Here is an 18,131-nt window from a genome sequence, read left to right as displayed (position 1 = left end):
GGTTTTTTTTTGGTGGCGAGAAACCTTCGACCGGGAGGGCCCCGTTGCTCGTTGTCGATACGCGCGCCGTGTGTGCAGTCGATCAGGTGGCATAAACCGTCCGTCCCGCCCCCCCTCCGTCTCTTCTGCCTGTAAAAATAAAAAACCCTCATCGCTTTCATTTCAGCCGCCGTTTCCAGGATTTGTTTTGGCACTTCCCACAGCAGCAGTCGTCTCATCTCGCTTGACGAACGAAAAAAACCGCAACCCCTACGCTGACGAGAACGGTGAGCCCCGCGCATCTCGTTGTTGATCGATCGATGTAAACGTCTTCATAGGGCTATAACGAAACTAAACTATTTTTTTTTTCGATTTAAAGCTTTCGTGACTGCAGGGATTCATCTTATTGGTTATTTTGGTAAAGTCACGTAGAATGGAAATAATATAATAATAAAATAAAACATAATAAGATAATTCTCACGACGTTTCATTCAGACGCTGTCTCCCCGACAGACCAGAATGGAAATAATATAATAATAAAATAAAACATAATAAGATAATTCTCACGACGTTTCATTCAGACGCTGTCTCCCCGACAGACCTGGTCTTCACCTGAGGACGGCTGCTTGCGTTGTGGCCGAAACGTCGTGAGAATTATCTTATTATGTTTTATTTTATTATTTTATTATTTCCATTCTACGTGACTTTACCGAAAGAACCAAGAAGATAAACTATTTTTGTTTACCCTGCACGTAAGGCCCCACTAAGCTACGTAGCTCTCTTTTTTTTGTTCGGAAGCCACGTGGCTGTCGCGAATGGTAGCTCAACCACGTGGACGTTTTGTAAGAGCCACATTTTTAAACGAATGTTGATTCGAAATGTGGAGGGGGGGAGGGGGAACCGGAGGAACCGAATAAAAATCTGCGCGACCACGGGGATAGACACGCAAACTCCAAACGTACAGCAGCAGGCGTCATGGTCGGGATCGAACCCACGATGTCCTGCATACCAGGCGAGGTAGTCAACATCTCCTAGCCACCGTGACGAACTTCAGAAATGAAGGGCACGCTAATTGAATATTGAGGCTGGGAGCGACCTTGTACTCTAGTGGTAGTGCCTTACGCCGACATTCCGTAAAATCTCGAGTGAGATGTGAAGCCCTGCCCGTGATGTCCACCGCGTGTGGAGTCTGGCGAGATGCCGTAACGAGCGCGGTGTGGATTTGGACTTCCATGGAAGAGGTGGGGGGGGGGGTCACGTTGCGTGTCATGCGGGTGAGTGGGTCAGGGGGTTCGTTCCTGGCCTCTCCACACGTGGAGACACTCGAAGCCACGGCGCAACCAGTTACGCGTTTCAGGTTTGACCGGTTCGGCAATGGAGAAGCTCGCCTCTAGAAAACCCCGTGTATGGATCGGACTTTAATGTCCCGGTTACTAATTTGTTTGCCCAGTTAAACACTTTCGTTTTGTCCCCTCCCCCCCCCTCCTTGTATTTGTTCGTAAAAGAATGTAGCCGTGAATTCTAGATTTGAAGTTTTCGTGACTGAAAGGATCCATACTCTTGGTTCTTTCGGTAAAGTCACGTAGGTGAAAAATAATAATAATAAAAATTAAATAATAATAAAAAGATGTATTAATTTTCATTTTTAGTTCATTTTATTTTTATTATTTTATTATGTTATTTTACTTATTTTATTTTCACCTACGTGACTTTTCCGAAAGAACCAAAGAGAATGTAGCCGTGCTTTGTCTCGGTTTGTTTTTATGCCTGTCACGTGCGCAGCAACGAGCGCTACCGGCGGCAATGTTTGCTGTTTGCATCGCGACCGCTGCCACCGCTGATTGAATCTCGGATCCGGACCGCTGCGGTGTTAAACATCTATTGCAACAGAAGCATTTGGCGCAGGCCAGTAAGCAAACTTTCTTTTTTAGCAACAAGCATTGTGCAACAGCTCTCGGCCTTATCCAGACCACGATACTCAAAAGAACTGTTGGCGCTTTGCTTTTGCTCAACCCCGTGGCTTAATGTCAGCCGGGAACCGTCCTGGAATGCTGTCATCGAGTTGTCCGGATTGCATGACGGACATGAACATCGAGTGGGTTTACACCATTGGAACCTCATTTGCCAGTAACAAAATATAATAGTTTTTTACCCTTTTATCTGGCAACAAAACTGACACCTTTTTTTACAAGGAGTCATGTTTGCATTGACCACAATACCTGCAGTCGGAATGCATTCCGACTGCAGGTATTGTGGTCAATGCATTCCGACTGCAGGTATTGTGGTCAATGCAACCATGACTCCTTGTAAAAAAAGGTCAGTTTTGTTGCCAGATAAAAGGGTTAAAAAAAACAATAATCGAGCGGATTGTTGTTAATCCATGTTGTTGAACGTCGTTCGAAAACCCGTACGCAAGCCATCCGCGTCAATCGTAGAGGTTCGACTACGGGTACAGATGATGACTCTCCCCTCCCTCCCGTCATCGCGGTGGACGGGGAGACCGCAGAGAACCACATCGAGTTTGAAAGCCCCCCCCCCCTCCCCGTGTGAATCAACCGCAGCACGAATGTCAAGGCTCTGTGCTACACGGGGACGGTATTGCAATCTCTCTCCTTATTATTCGCGCTCTTCAAAATTCAAAAACAGAGCCGTCGCTCACACTGCAAGTCCGACGAAGAAGCATTAGGGCTACCGCCATTATCGGGTGGCCGATGTTCTCAATGTAGGGTCGCCAGAGCTTGGGCAATCGTTAAAATCGTGGGTTCTGGCGGGCTGCACAAAACACTCGTCTGCGGGTTTTATCCGCCACCTCCGTGCCAAAAATCCTGAGCGCGTTACAAAGCCGACGGTCGCTACGATACACAAGTCACTCGTTATCGTCTTGTTGTTGTTATTGTTGTTGCCACCCGATTTGTTTAGCCCGCACAGCACCGCAGGAGACACCCTGCCCCGCTCCCTCAGCGGGGTGAGTCTGGCGAGGGTGGTGAGCCCCGCTGTGCCCGCGCGATGCCCAGCCTCGGCTGCTATCCTGCCGGGAGAGGAGACGTGCAGCTGCAACCGCAGCAGCTGCAGCAGCAGGGTCGGGAGATGACTGCGGCGACTGCGGCGGCGATGAAGATGCTGGTGGCGCCCGCGCACCCGGCCACCTCCTGCTGCTCGTGCAGGAACGCGGCCGTGTTCCACACGATCAACGCGCTGCTCGACAACAACCTGGACCTGAGCGGCTTGTGTGCGACCGCCACCCACCCACAGACTTCCACCCACTCATCTACTCATCCACCCATCCACTCATCCACTCACCCACTCACCCACATACTTCCACCCACTCACCCACAGACTTCCATCCACTCGCCCACCCATCCACTCGCCCACCCATCCACTCGCCCACCCATCCACTCGCCCACCCATCCACTCGCCCACCCATCCACTCGCCCACCCATCCACTCGCCCACCCATCCACTCGCCCACCCATCCACTCGCCCACCCATCCACTCACCCACTCATCCACTCATCCACTCACCCACTCGACCACCCACTCACCCACCCACTCACCCACAGACCGCCACCCACAGACTACCATTTATTTAGAAGTGTCTTTTTGCGCTCAGTTGTCTAACGTACATAGCCAACCAATTAGCGCGGCTGGCTACGTACGGTGCGAAAGAAGCTCTACACCCCCCCCCCCTCTCCACAGACCACCCGCCACCACTACAGCACCCACCCCCACTGAGTAGCGGCATGCGGTGTGTGTGTGGGTAGCGGCATGCGGTGTGTGTGTGGGTAGCGGCATGCGGTGTGTGTGTGTGGGTAGCGGCATGCGGTGTGTGTGTGTGGGTAGCGGCATGCGGTGTGTGTGTGTGGGTAGCGGCATGCGGTGTGTGTGTGTGGGTAGCGGCATGCGGTGTGTGTGTTGGGTAGCGGCATGCGGTGTGTGTGTGTGGGTAGCGGCATGCGGTGTGTGTGTGTGGGTAGCGGCATGCGGTGTGTGTGTGTGGGTAGCGGCATGCGGTGTGTGTGTGTGGGTAGCGGCATGCGGTGTGTGTGTGTGGGTAGCGGCATGCGGTGTGTGTGTGTGGGTAGCGGCATGCGGTGTGTGTGTGTGGGTAGCGGCATGCGGTGTGTGTGTGTGGGTAGCGGCATGCGGTGTGTGTGTGGGGTAGCGGCATGCGGTGTGTGTGTGTGGGTAGCGGCATGCGGTGTGTGTGTGTGGGTAGCGGCATGCGGTGTGTGTGTGTGGGTAGCGGCATGCGGTGTGTGTGTGTGTGGGTAGCGGCATGCGGTGTGTGTGTGTGTGGGTAGCGGCATGCGGTGTGTGTGTGTGGGGGTAGCGGCATGCGGTGTGTGTGTGTGTGGGTAGCGGCATGCGGTGTGTGTGTGTGGGGGTAGCGGCATGCGGTGTGTGTGTGGGTAGCGGCATGCGGTGTGTGTGTGGGTAGCGGCATGCGGTGTGTGTGTGTGGGTAGCGGCATGCGGTGTGTGTGTGTGGGTAGCGGCATGCGGTGTGTGTGTGTGGGTAGCGGCATGCGGTGTGTGTGTGGGTAGCGGCATGCGGTGTGTGTGTGTGGGTAGCGGCATGCGGTGTGTGTGTGTGGGTAGCGGCATGCGGTGTGTGTGTGTGGGTAGCGGCATGCGGTGTGTGTGTGGGTAGCGGCATGCGGTGTGTGTGTGGGTAGCGGCATGCGTGTGGTGTGTTGGGTAGCGGCATGCGGTGTGTGTGTGGGTAGCGGCATGCGGTGTGTGTGTGTGGGTAGCGGCATGCGGTGTGTGTGTGGGTAGCGGCATGCGGTGTGTGTGTGTGGGTAGCGGCATGCGGTGTGTGTGGTGGGTAGCGGCATGCGGTGTGTGTGTGTGGGTAGCGGCATGCGGTGTGTGTGTGGGTAGCGGCATGCGGTGTGTGTGTGTGGGTAGCGGCATGCGGGTGTGTGTGTGGGTAGCGGCATGCGGTGTGTGTGTGTGTGGGTAGCGGCATGCGGTGTGTGTGTGTGGGTAGCGGCATGCGGTGTGTGTGTGTGGGTAGCGGCATGCGGTGTGTGTGTGTGTGGGTAGCGGCATGCGGTGTGTGTGTGTGTGGGTAGCGGCATGCGGTGTGTGTGTGTGGGTAGCGGCATGCGGTGTGTGTGTCCGGGTGGTTGGGTAAGGCCCCAGGGTGTACACACACGCGCCGTGTACCTCCTCGCTGGCTCCCCTCCACCACGATCCCCGTGCTCTGTGTATGTTGAACTTCTTTTGCACCGTACGTAGCCAACCGTGCTAATCGGAGGTGCGGGAGGGGGTGGGGGGGACAACACACTAAACACGAAAAGTAGTTGTAAAGATTCGTTTTCAATGTAAGATTTAAAAGTGGATGGCTCCATTGGTTTCCTCATATCGGAAGGAAGAGCGTTCCAGACGGCCGCAGAAGCGCATCTGAAAGTGCGCGCGATGCGGTGACCGTCTCTTCGTTCGACGGCCATCCAAATATCCGCTGCTTGCAGGGAATGACGAGACTTCGCATGAATGTTTACGCTTCTTACCACAAGAGGGTTGTCTGGTTCATTTGTGTGGCAAGCACTTTGTGCATAGAACGTGACCTTTTATAAATGCGTTCGTTGGGGAAGCCGATTGCCAACGTCGCAGCGCGCGCTCTGTCCGACGCAGGTCGATGCACGCCAGCCGAGTGCCCGGCGGCTCCGTGCGAGGGCTCCGCGCCTTCGCCGCAACCGTGCCCGGCCACGGCGTGCCAGCAGGCCTCTGCCGACTGCGCGAAGAAACCGCAGCGGAGGCAACAGCAACAGCAGCAGCAACGGGAAGACACGGACGAGGGCGAAGGGAACGCCGTCATCGCCGCGCGGAAGATCGATTCTGCCCAGCGCGACGGTGGCGACGCGGCGGCCGACGGGAACGGGAAGGAGGTCCGAGGTGCATCGACTGTCGACGTGGAGCTCCTCCGTTTCGCCATTTCGGAATTCCTCGGTAGCGGCGGCAGCACGCAGCGGAAGGTCGCGGGGGATACGGGTGGTGACGTCGACGTGGCCGCGTTGGTGCCGCACTGCAAAGTGACGGTGAGGGCTTTTGAGGGTTTCATTTGTGGCGTGTGGTTTTTCATCATTCGTTAACCCCAAAGAACAGGAGTCCGAGTGTGGGGGGGGGGGTGGTCGTATTCCACGTGTGCGCGAGATACTCGGTGAAGCCACAACCCCTTCCACTGAGTCATTCTCCCCCAAGTGGGAGCCCCGATTTTTAAGTTGCACGTGTTGAAACCCTGCAAGGGTAGAGGGGTAACGGTCGGAAGCAGTGGGGGTTAACTAGGGAAGGGAGAGAAAGGGGGGGGGAGGCGTTGGGGGGGTGGGGGGTATAACCGAACGAAATAAAAATAACATGAACGCGATGTTAGGATTAGCCAGTTTTTAAATCCTTTATATTAAGTTCACTTGCTTGCGCGCTTACGACCGTGCACATCTTTCGGTCGTTTTTTAACCCACTTCCCGTGACCCAATCGAGCTGACATTTTGCACACAGACTCGTTGTGCGTGACAATTTATTTTCATATTTAATTTAAAATACCATTGTGATAAAAATGAAACTCTTACTCAAGAAAAACAGAAATGAATAATCAAATAAAACCGATGCCACGCATATAAAGGATTTATAGTAAAAAACTTTGTTTTTACGGGTTAATTTTTTATATACCCCTTTTCATTTCTCCCCCCCCCCCCCCGCGGGAGAGATACAATGTTTAGTGAATGGATAAACGCGCGACCATTGGCTTGGATGTCGATGCGTTTTTATTCCAGCATGCAAGAACTATTGTGTGACCCCCCCCCCCCCCCAGGGATTCCACGATTTTGTCATTTCAGGTTCCAAATTCGGAAGATAATTTTTTGCCAACTTGTGTTTTTTTGTCGCGTGTACAAGCGTGGGGGGTTTTTCCTTACAAAGCGCCGTTTTGTGATTGATTCGGCTCGCTGGTGACGATTGGAGAACAATCCTCACTGCCAAATGTGTCCAATTTGAACACTTTTTTCACCTGACGGTGGATTGCGTCCTGAAGGCACTTGGCACAGTGTCAAGCTAAATCTATCCATCGCTAAATGTTGGTCGTCAAAATTGTGAACGGACGCAATAATATCGCGCGTTAAACGCTCGTACAATGTGATTCGTAAAATAAATGTTTGGCTGTGGTCAGCTGGTGGAGGATTTTACGACACATTTGGCCAGATCAATACGTGGCCTAACCCAAAGAAAAACGCTCTATTTCAAATCCCTAATTATAATACTGGCTACAAAAACGACGCGCCGTTCACCGTGTCCGGTTCTACAATGTGTGGCAGCAGCTGAGCAGTCGGCAATTAGCGAGGAGTGGAGGTGAGGAGACGGAGGCGCCAGCGGCCACCAAGAGGTCGTCTGTTGCGGCGGTGACGAGGAAGTCCCGTGACGGGCCGACCGGGAGGGTCCCGCGGGTCATGGAGGCCAGGCCGGTCGCCCCGGCCGATGCGGCGGTCTGTCACATCGAGAAGGAGGCGCTCTTGCACAAGAAGTCTGCAGGTGCCGGTCTCTCCTCCTCTTCCTCCCCCCCCCCCCCCCCCCCGTCATGTCGCTTCTACTACTCAGGATTGTGGTTACCGCGATGATACCACGATGGTGCGGTTGGCAGTGTGTTTTGCAGCGTGTTGCTGCGGTCATGATATAATGTCATCGTCAATCAAAAGACAAAAAAATGTATCCGAGCGCTGTACCGCGCTACCGTAGCTCTGCTGTTACTTTAATGTGCAATGCAGGGCCAGAATGAGGGCCCAAGGCCTGTGGGTTCATCCAGCCCTGGCTAAATATCACTACCAGGGCACCGCAGTGGTGAGAACTGCCTCGGTATGCAAAGAGGGCGTGGGTTCAATCTCGACCCCTAGCGTCTAAAATATTTGGAGTTTGCGCGTCTCTCTCCCCTGTGGTCGTGTGGATTTTTCTCCCGGGTCCTCCGGGTTATATCCCCTCCACATTTTAGAATCACTGTACGTTTTCGATTATTTGGCTGCTATAAATGCCCACGTGCTGATGAGCCCACCTCGTTGGGCTATTGTGGCAAGGTCAATTCGGAAAGAGCTACATTGCTCGTTGGGCCTTCTCTGGTAAAAAATAACAATTTTCGTTTAGTTTAGATGCGTTTCTCCCGAGTTTTGATTCCCATGCCACCCGTGGATTGTGTCTGTGCCCTGTCGGTGCTCGGTGCAGTGGTGAGCGACGCCAAATGCGGGTGGAGTGGCAAGCTTCCCAAGAGAAGTCACCAGAGTCCCACCTATTCCTGCAAGGTGTTCATGGGTGGCGTTCCCTGGGACATCACCGAAGGTGGTGGTGCCGTCCTAATTGGTGTGACCTCTATGGACGTCTGGTTTTTAAAGGCTTTGGTATTCAATGTTTTCAGACGCTGTCTTTTCGACAGACCTGTTCTTCACCTGAGGGACGGCTGCTTGCGTTGTGGCCGAAACGTAATTTATTATGTTTTATTATTTTATTATTTCCCTTCTACGTGACTTTACCGAAAGAACCAAGAAGATGCTTCGGTATTCGTTTCCTGTGCGTGGGATATGGTAATTGATTTTTTTTTTTTTTGGTATTACAAAAAATTTACTAATCCGAAAATTCGGCCTGGATACGATATTTTGAATGATTTACAAGCACGACCTCACAGGAAATTACCTCGCTTAAATTAATGTTACGTCTATGAAAAAACAATAATGGATTTTACCCTTTATGGCACTAAAACAGGTATTAAAATGTTCAAACACCAAATAGAAACCTTTTGCGAGGAATCAAGTCTGCATTAACAACACGTACTTGTGGTGAACATACATACAAACAAACACGCTCTGATAATAATGGATGCATTGTCTTTGAAACTGATTGGCCTACACCAGAGACAGCGTCTCTAGGGCCAAGTCTGGTCAGTGTCGGACCAGAGAACGCCAAAAGGCGAACGGCACAAACACAATGCACTAAGTGCATTTATAGCTCGGTGAGCAGCTACAAAATGGGACTTTTTTTTGCCAGTATCAAGGTATGAAAAAATAAGAATAGGGTCTACCCTGTGGGGATAAAGCAGGTTTAAGCTTGTGTGGGGGGGGGGGGGGTCTGTACGAATCCTGGGATTTTTACATTGCAATGGTCCGTTCAGTGCCCCCCCCTCCATCATTGTAAATTCGCGGCAACGTAGAAACGCGCCAACGTGGATTGAAGGACCCTTCGTGTGAAATGAATTTTATTTTTTAAACACGCACATTCGTCAACGGCAGCTCGCGTTTTTAGATTCGGGAGGTGCGCGGGAAAGCCACAGGCGAGCGGAGAGAAGGGGAAGGCAGCCAAACACTGGGTGTCAACAATTGCCTTCGCGATCTGCGTGTCCTCGTATTTTTATGATGGTTTCGCCAACTCCCATCGACGATGAGCTCGGTTTTAATTCTAGATTTGAAGTTTTCGTGACTGCAAGGATTCATACTCTTTGGTTTTCTCGGTAAAGTCACGTAGGTAAAACATTTTAATAAATTAAATTACGGCGTTTCGGGCGCAACACAAGCGGTGTGCTTTCGCTAAGTTGTCCCCCACCTGAAGAAGGACGCTTGTGTTGCACCCAAAACGTCGTGATTTAATTTATTTAAATTTTTACCAACGTGACTTTACCGAAAAAAACAAAGCAAGAGTTTGTTTTTTTTAATCCTTTATATTAAGTTCGCTTGCGTGCTTGCTTGCTTGCTTACGACCATGCAAATCTTTCGGTCGTTTTTTAACCCACTTCCCGTGATCCAATCGAGCTGACATTTTGCACACACTCGTTGTGCGAGACAATTAATGTTCGTGAAAAATTGTTTCAAAATTTTACACTGTTTAGGGAAAACAAATTAAATATTTAATTACCAATTGCTTAATACTGGCAGACAATCACCTGACCCATAAGTGGCAGCCATCTCAAGCCAGAGGACGAGAGGACTCTGGCCGCCACGCATATAAAGGATGTATAGTGAAAAACTTTGTTTTTACGGGTTATATTATTTGTTGTTCGCGTGCCAGCTGGGATCTTGAACTCCGTGAAGAACTTTGGGCCTCTGGTGGTCGAGTGGCCGGTGCGAGACGGGAAGCAACAGACGGCTCGCAAGGAAGCGTTTCCCAAAGGTATCGTGCACGTGACGAGTGTGACGTCATCGAAAGTAAGACCCTAACGGAATCCATCTACAGTATATATATTTTTTGTCAAGTGAAATTTTTTTCATCGCATTTGTAGACGATGCTCTAGTCGCAGCTGCAATTTCTATGAACAACCCAACCAGTAATGGATATAGATTGTAATTGATATGCACACGTTAACCCCCCCCCCCCTCCCTCTCTGACCTTCGCACGGGATTGCCTCACAAGTGACGACATCACATCCCCTCTTAAGACCGAAACAGGAGGGTTTTCTCTACAAACTCTGGCTGTTGCCTGATGAGGCTGCTTGTAATTACTGGCGAAACGTCGTACTCGAATTGTAAATGTTGTCGTGGGTTTACGCTCCAACAACCGGTGTTGCTGTACACGCAACGAATTGCCACGTTCTGCTTGCGTGACAAACCTTACTTATTATTGGCTGTGTCGGATGGTGGCGGCTTTAACGACACGTGTATATTTACGCGATTAACCCAAAAACCTCTGGACGATATTGGTCACGTGCTAAACTGAAATGTCTTAATATTTTCCGGAACGCTGCTAGGCTTTTTTGGGATGAGAATTAGTGGCGTATGGCACTACCACAGGCGTACAAGCTATACCTGTCCATAATAATCCTAGATATTCATGCCCTACTTTCCTATAATCCTATTAGAACAAAATAAGGCGAGATGGACGTGGCATGCCGAAATATTTTCGCAGGGAATCCAGACTTTTTGTGGCTAAAATTAGAATGTTCTATATAGCACACAGGTTTCCACAGCCAAGTATTATGATTCCTAATTGACTTCTGAATTTTCCGTAGAATGATCAGGCTAAGATTTGTCCCAAGACCCTCTGCCACCCGTACCATAAGCTGATGAGTAGACACTTTTAACATGCATGTTAATCTATCAGCTTGTCAACAAGTTGAACTCTTTTCACAACTAAACTTGACAATTTATATCCGAAGATTTGCTTAACGCCATCAAGCATCTTCGGAACAAGATGCAGGAACATCGTATCAAAGCGCTAAATGTGGTTGTGAGAATTTTTCAACTTTGAGGTGAGCTGAAACCATAACAACTGGCTCGATAAATGCCTGCCCACGTGACAATTTTATTCGTTTGGTTGTGACAGGTGGTGGTGGAGGTTCTAACGACACTAATTAGGCCAGATCATTACGTAGCATATCCTAATCATAAGCAATGAAGTGTTTTTCGAAAAGATATTGACGATGTCGTTTGCTGCTCTGCTTGCGCGTAATGTGTGGTGTTGCGGCTCTCTGTGTCAGGCTACGTGTACATTCTGTTTGAGCAAGAACGGTCGATACGCGCCTTACTGCAGGCCTGCAAAACCAACTACAACAACGCCTTCGGCTGCAACATGTACTACTACGAGGTGTCGAGCCGCAAAATGAAGAGCAAAGTGGTCGGTACCTAAGCTTGCGTCGTTTTCTTTTTACGATCGTTGATTTGACATCTTAGCCAAATCGCCACCTCATCCACACCACAATTATAAGGTCACACTAATTGCACACAAAGCGCTTGCCACAAATGTGACCCCACAATACCTTGCTGATCTCGTCAAGGAGCATAAACCTTTATGACATGAACTCCGGTGGTCATCCTCGCAGTGGCTAGTGGCTGCTGGCCATCAAACAAAGACGGTCACTGCATCGCGCGCTTTCAGATGCACTTCTGCGGCCGTCTGGAACGCTCTTCCTTCCGATATTCGAAAGCCACTGAAGCTATGCACTTTTACATCCAGATTGACAACTCGTTTCTTTAGGACTGCTTGTGTTTACTTTGTCCTGCCCCTGCATCTCCAATTCAGCACAGTTGGCAACGTACAGTGCAAACGAAGTTCTACATGTACAAACGGCTGCCATTCACCACTAAGTGTAACATCACCAAAGCGCGCGTGTGCCAAGTATGGTGCACGTGGAGGCCTTGTAGAGTGCCCAAGGCTTACTCGCGGGGAGGGGGGGGGGTCACGAGACAGACCCCCCCCCCTCCCCCAGGTGTTGTGGGTTGACCGACCAGATATGACTGCCAGATGTGTACCACCTCCCTCCTGTGCCTATCTGGTGCGTTTTAATCCGCCCGACACTTCCGCTCGTCGTTGCGAGCGTCGCTCCTCTGCCCCGTGCTCGCGTGCACCACGCAGCGCCCACGGGCTCTTGCGGTGGCGAGTTAGAAATAACGACGACAAACTCGGCACACTCGTCAATACCCCCACTGCCTTCATCAACTGTCCAAAAAAAAAAACAAGAACCAGGCTTTCCCCCGCTTGCTCGCGATGTAAACGTGCCGCACAAGCGCCAACACGAGGGTGCTTTTGGCCAAGCATCCATAGGAGGTGCAGCATTTGATGTCTAAGCAGATGGGGCGAGGGAGGGGGATTGCTGGGATGGGCCCTCCACCACTCAATGCCCCTTATTTAGCCCACCCAGGTTCACTCCTTATTGGTTCAATTACTGTTAATCTGCCCCCCCCCCCCCGGGAACAGATCTACTGCCCACCCCTTCTGAGAGGAGGAACTGGAGCCAGGCTTGCAGTGGTGTGTACCTGTGTGTGTACCTGTGTGTGTACCTGTGTGTGTACCTGTGTGTGTACCTGTGTGTGTACCTGTGTGTGTACCTGTGTGTGTACCTGTGTGTGTACCTGTGTGTGTACCTGTGTGTGTACCTGTGTGTGTACCTGTGTGTGTACCTGTGTGTGTACCTGTGTGTGTACGTGCAGTGGGGGAGCGGTAGTGTAGCAGCGGGTTGGCGCGCTGCAAACCCTGGCCACCCCAGTTTGATTCCCGCTCGCGGCCACCACCAGTGACCATTGCCTGAACCGGTTCTGGGCCTCCCCCTCGGTCGACTCGGCCTCAAATGAGTACCCTTGTGCAATATGTAAGCGAGGGGGGGGGGGATATCTTCACAGGGTAGACGAAGGCAGTTGTGGTGCCAGCCACCCCCCTCCCCCCCTCGTGTGCCCGTTCCGGCCTTCGTAAGTGCTGCTCGCTAACAGCACTTGCCCTATCAGTCTGTTAGAGCTGTACGGGGGATCTTTGTGTTCTGTAGGTGCAGGTGATTCCCTGGGTGGTGGCCGACAGTAACTACACCAGCTTCCCGTCCCCGCGGCTGGAGAGCCACAAGACTGTGTTTGTGGGCGCTCTGCACGGCATGCTCAACGCCGAGGGGCTGGCGGTGATCATGAACGACCTGTTTGGAGGCGTCGTCTATGCTGGAATCGACACGGACAAGTACAAGTACCCCATAGGTACGAGAACCAGAGGTCGCAATCGGGTACCCGATACCCGCACCCTACCCGATACCCGGCCGGGTACGGGTAGCCGTTTGCGATCCTGGTGCGGCCGGGTACGGGTAGGCCGTGAGTCACTAGTGAGTCACCGTTTGTCACTCATTTCCCAACGTCTTGTCTCTTCTCACAATTCAAGTTCCTAGAATCAACCCACCCGTGCCTGCAACATGGCTTCATCCCAGAGGTCGCAATCGGTTACCCGATACCCGATACCCGGCTACCCGTACCCGTTTGCGACCCTGGTGCGGCCGGGTACAGGTAAGGAATCAAAACCCGTTTGCGACCTCTGACGAGAACCCCCCCCCCCCCCCCCCCACACACACACATAGTTTGCCATCTCCAAAGTTCCGTTTTGATTTTCAGATTTAAAATAACACGTTCCTTCGGAGTGGGCACGTAGGGACTTGCTTGGACAGCGCATTCGTGCACGACAGACAGACAAATAATCCCTGGTGGGCAGTGTGGAACCTGTTGTTCCTGCCTGTAAAATATATATAGCGTGTGATACGCGCCTCGTGGAAACGTTGTAGGACTTCTGACGTGCGCAGTTGGACGTTTGCATGGAGGATCGGGAAACCCATCGGTTGGCAGGAAGGGATGCCAGAACCGGTATCGGCAATTGCCCAAGCTCTGTGGTTCTAATGTTGGCATGTTTGACCCATCCGGAGGGGGGGGGGGGGGGGCGCGTGTGTGGGGTTTAACGCGCTCATTGCTTTGAGCCCTTGGGTCCGGAAAGCCTCGACTGGAGAATATTTTGAGCGGCTGTTTCTGACGGCACATTTCGGTTTGTGTTCTCCAGGGTCTGGCCGCGTAACCTTCAACAACCCCACGAGTTACATGAACGCCGTGACGGCCGCCATCGTGGAAATAAAGACGACAAAGTTCACCAAGAAGGTCAATTTGTGTCCCAAACCCAAAATACAAAGGTCATCTTTTGAGAAAGCGATTTTCTCCCCCCACCCCCCCCCCCCCCCCGAATCTCAATTCAGGCAAATCGCCCGATTTGAAGCTGGTTAATTACCAACCGAAACGTCGGACTCGAATTGTGTAAATGTTTTGATTTAAAGCTCTAGTGACTGCAGGGATTCATATTCTTGGTTCTTTCGGTAAAGTCACGTAGAAGGGAAATAATAAAGTAATAAAAATATATAACGCCGTGAGAAATTTTTTTTATATTTATATTATTTTATTATTTCCCTTCTACGTGACTTTACCGAAAGAACCAAGAATATGTGTAAATGTTGTGTTTACTCTCCAACACGCCGACCAATGTGCTGAGGTCGTAACTAATTGGGAAAAAAAATTTGCGACGAATCTTTACCAATTGCCCGTGTCGGGTGGTCTCGGGGTTAACGAGACATATTTCTGCGATCGAACTCCAAAAAACCTTTTTGATATCATGGTCGCGGGAAGGGGGGGGCCCTACTTGCGTGTTTTTAAACCAAAAATGATTCCGCGCCACTTGATGACGCCGCTCCTTCGTGCGACGAAAGCGCATCGTCCACATGGTCGGCGGTGGAAGTGGTTGGAGCTCTGCGACCTGCTGGTGGAAAATACCCCCCCCCCCCACCATCCCCCGGGGTTCTAGAGGGGCACTTTGGCCTACTCCTCCCACTCTGACCAGACGGGTTGGAAGAGGAGAGGGGGGTTGACGGTGGTCGCCCCCCCCCTCCCCATTGTTTCAATTGCCGTGCCAGGAATTGAACCGGTGACCTCTGGATTGCAAGTCCAGCGTGCTGTGAACGAATGACAACACCGATGCCTCTTGTGCATCCCCCCCCACCCCACCCACTCCCAAACCTGTCTTGTACAGCGCAAATGTTGGGGGTGCATCTTTTAATCCAGCACAGTAGAAACCCCCTCTTAACGACCACCTCTGACTAATCTCTTAACGACGGGCCTCCATAGAGCCCAATGTGTCGTGTATAGTGTAGTGTATAGTAGTGCAATATATAGTAGTGTATAGTAGTGTTGTGTGTAGTGTATAGTAGTGTAATGTAGTGTATAGTCGGTTTAACACGTAGCAGGCTTTCGCGACCAATATTCATAATCAACGTTTTTGGGTTTAGATCGCGTTATTTATAAATGTGTCGTAACCCTCCACCACCCGACACGGCCAATCAGTAAAAAAGTGTCACGTTGACAAAAGACAAATAGTTCACTGCTTTAGCCCACCGGTGTGTTGAATCGTGAAACCACAACATTGTGTGTAGTGTAGTGCCTCCATAGAGCCCAATGTGTTCACTTACCGACCATTTCTCTGACGACGGCCTGTTGTAGGTACAGTAATAAGTAATGCATTGATTAACCACGTTTAAGTATTGTGTTTATAGTGTTAGTATCTTCATGTATTAATATCCATTTGTATATATTAAGAAGTATTTTTTCGTGTCCAAAGAGGTAACTTTCGATGCTATCAGAACTAATTAAGCCTTTGACGTGTTTCCTAATACTCGCTTAACGACCCAATCACTTTACAACCAGTTTCGTTCAACTACTCGCCGTCGTCAAAAAGCGGGTCTCCTGTGTGTGTGACACCAGCCCTTGTGTAACTTTAATGACACACGGCACAACTCCTTTGAAGTGCATCTCGCAATGCCGCGAACTCAGCGGTGGGGGGACCGCTTGCCCCCCCAACCCGTGGCATCGACGCAATCGGGTTGCCTCGTTTTGCAGATCCAGATCGACCCATACCTGGAAGACTCCATTTGCCAAGTCTGCAGCCACAGTCCCGGAAACTTCTTCTGCCGTGCCACGGTAATCGCCCTTCTACACCGGCTTCACGGCGCGTGAGCCGTTGTGCCCCCCTAAAAATATATAAACCAGTGGGGTCTTAATTTGGGGTGCACGCACACCCCATGGGGGTGCGAGGGATGTACCCTCTCCAGGGCGTGGGGAGGGGGGGGGGGTTGCGAGACCATGGTCTGATTTTTTTTCCGAAGGCAAATCGTCGAAACACAAATTAAGCATGGGCACCGAAGTTACAACTTTGTTTCGGCAAACCCTCTATAAACATTATACATTTTATAATGATTGCCAACCAAAGGGATTGCAAGGCTGCAGTAAAGGTTACAGGCCATTGATCGAATCGCTACTCCCACTGCCAGGGTGGCAAATGCTACAATTGTATTTATCTTTTAGATCACAAATGTCTTGTAGCAAGTTCAAAGTAGGCGCTGCGTTTATGATCCACTGTCATTTTAAAGGATGCCGGAATGTGTTTAGTGTGTCGTTTTTGGGAAACAAGCTAATGCGATAAACATCGCTGCAACCTGAGACGAAACAGGAACTGGGTCTAATAAAACCGACGGGTACGTATGCAAAGCTTCCTGCCCATGGGGGGGACACAGCGTGTGGTGGACGCGCGTGTATTTATCCACCCCAGATAGTATCGACCAATGACCTTGGCTCATCAGCTTGTGTAGTCGGTGTGAAAGTGAAGCTATGGCAGTGGAGGACTGTGCGAGGGTTAGGAAGTCAACGTGCAGAAGGGAATCTAAGCCAACGTGTGTACTGCACGGTGAGCAGAGTGGATTTTTGATGGAATACGTAAACTGATTTTTTTTTAAGAGCTCGCTATACAGAGAGCATAGACTACCTCGCCTGGTATACACGAGGTTGTGGGTTCGATTCCGACCCCAAGACCTGTATTTGGAGTTTTCATTGTTCTCCCTATGGCCGTATGAATTTTTGTCCGGGTCCTCCAGTTTTTCCCATCCACAATTAAAATGGACGTGCGATTTAAAGTATTTTGCTAAACATTTCCACCTGATAAGCCAAGCCGTCACTTAGTCGCTGAGCACTCATTTGTGGCCAGGTCACTCCTGCAACCGAGCTATTTTGCTCGGTGTGGGCCTTACCTGGTGAAATAAAATACTACTTGTGGTTTAAATACTTTTTAAATCCTTTATATTAAGTTCGCTTGCTTGCTTGCGTGCTTGCTTGCTTGCTTACGACCGTGCAAATCTTTCGGTCGTTTTTTAATCCACTTCCCGTGATCCAATCGAGCTGACATTTTGCACACAGACTCGTTGTGCGTGAAAAAAAAAATTAAAATTTTTACACTGTTTAGGGAAAACAAATTAAATATTTAATTACCAATTGCTTAATACTGGCAGACAATCATCTGACCCATAGGTGGCAGCCATCTCAAGCCAGAGGACGCATATAAAGGATTTATAGTGAAAAACTTTGTTTTTATGGGTTATACTTATTGTCCTTGCGGTCACGACTGTCGCCAGAGAAGACGCGACCGTGCGATGCTGGGCGTGGTGTCACGTGGTGCTGCTGCTGGTTTTATTGTTGCTCCCAGGTCTGCTTCAGCTACTACTGCCGGAGCTGCTGGCAGCTGAGGCACTCGGCGGAGGGGCTCAGCTCGCACCGGCCGCTGATGAGAAACCAGAGGGTGAAGACGGCGCAGTGAGATCTCCTCCTGGGCTTGCGTCGTCTCCTACGAAATTTGTGCGGCAGTCCTATATTTTTTGTTCGTGTGAAGTGTGTGTGTGTGTGAAGAGTGGAGAGGTGTGTGGTGTTGATGTTATTCCTTTGCGACTGTTTGTGACCGCACGCGTCTGTCCCAAATCTCTGCTCCCGGCAGCCACGAGCAGATTCCGGCGACTTCACCACCCCAGCCCCCCACCCCCTGTAATTTACAGCACTTAAAACAGTAATAAACACTGCGTTCTTTATATG

General features: G+C 50.7%; 1 protein-coding gene across 1 annotated transcript; it reads left to right on the top strand.

The window, feature by feature from the left end:
* Window positions 1-233: 233 nt before the first annotated feature.
* Window positions 234-18,091, top strand: LOC133354980 (cytoplasmic polyadenylation element-binding protein 1-like). Its single transcript, XM_061572214.1, has 11 exons — window positions 234-266; window positions 2,899-3,208; window positions 5,617-6,020; window positions 7,290-7,503; window positions 8,185-8,298; window positions 10,015-10,116; window positions 11,420-11,556; window positions 13,199-13,397; window positions 14,239-14,333; window positions 16,116-16,196; window positions 17,752-18,091. Exons 2-11 carry the CDS (start codon window positions 2,986-2,988, stop codon window positions 17,860-17,862), a joined length of 1,680 nt encoding a protein of 559 aa, XP_061428198.1. The 5' UTR covers window positions 234-266; window positions 2,899-2,985; the 3' UTR covers window positions 17,863-18,091.
* Window positions 18,092-18,131: the final 40 nt, after the last annotated feature.

The sequence above is a fragment of the Lethenteron reissneri genome, chromosome 50 (genome assembly GCF_015708825.2).
Source record: "Lethenteron reissneri isolate LAM-NWPU_2019-01 chromosome 50, ASM1570882v1, whole genome shotgun sequence".
Lineage (NCBI taxonomy): Eukaryota > Metazoa > Chordata > Hyperoartia > Petromyzontiformes > Petromyzontidae > Lethenteron > Lethenteron reissneri.
This window is presented reverse-complemented; position numbering and strand designations above follow the sequence as displayed.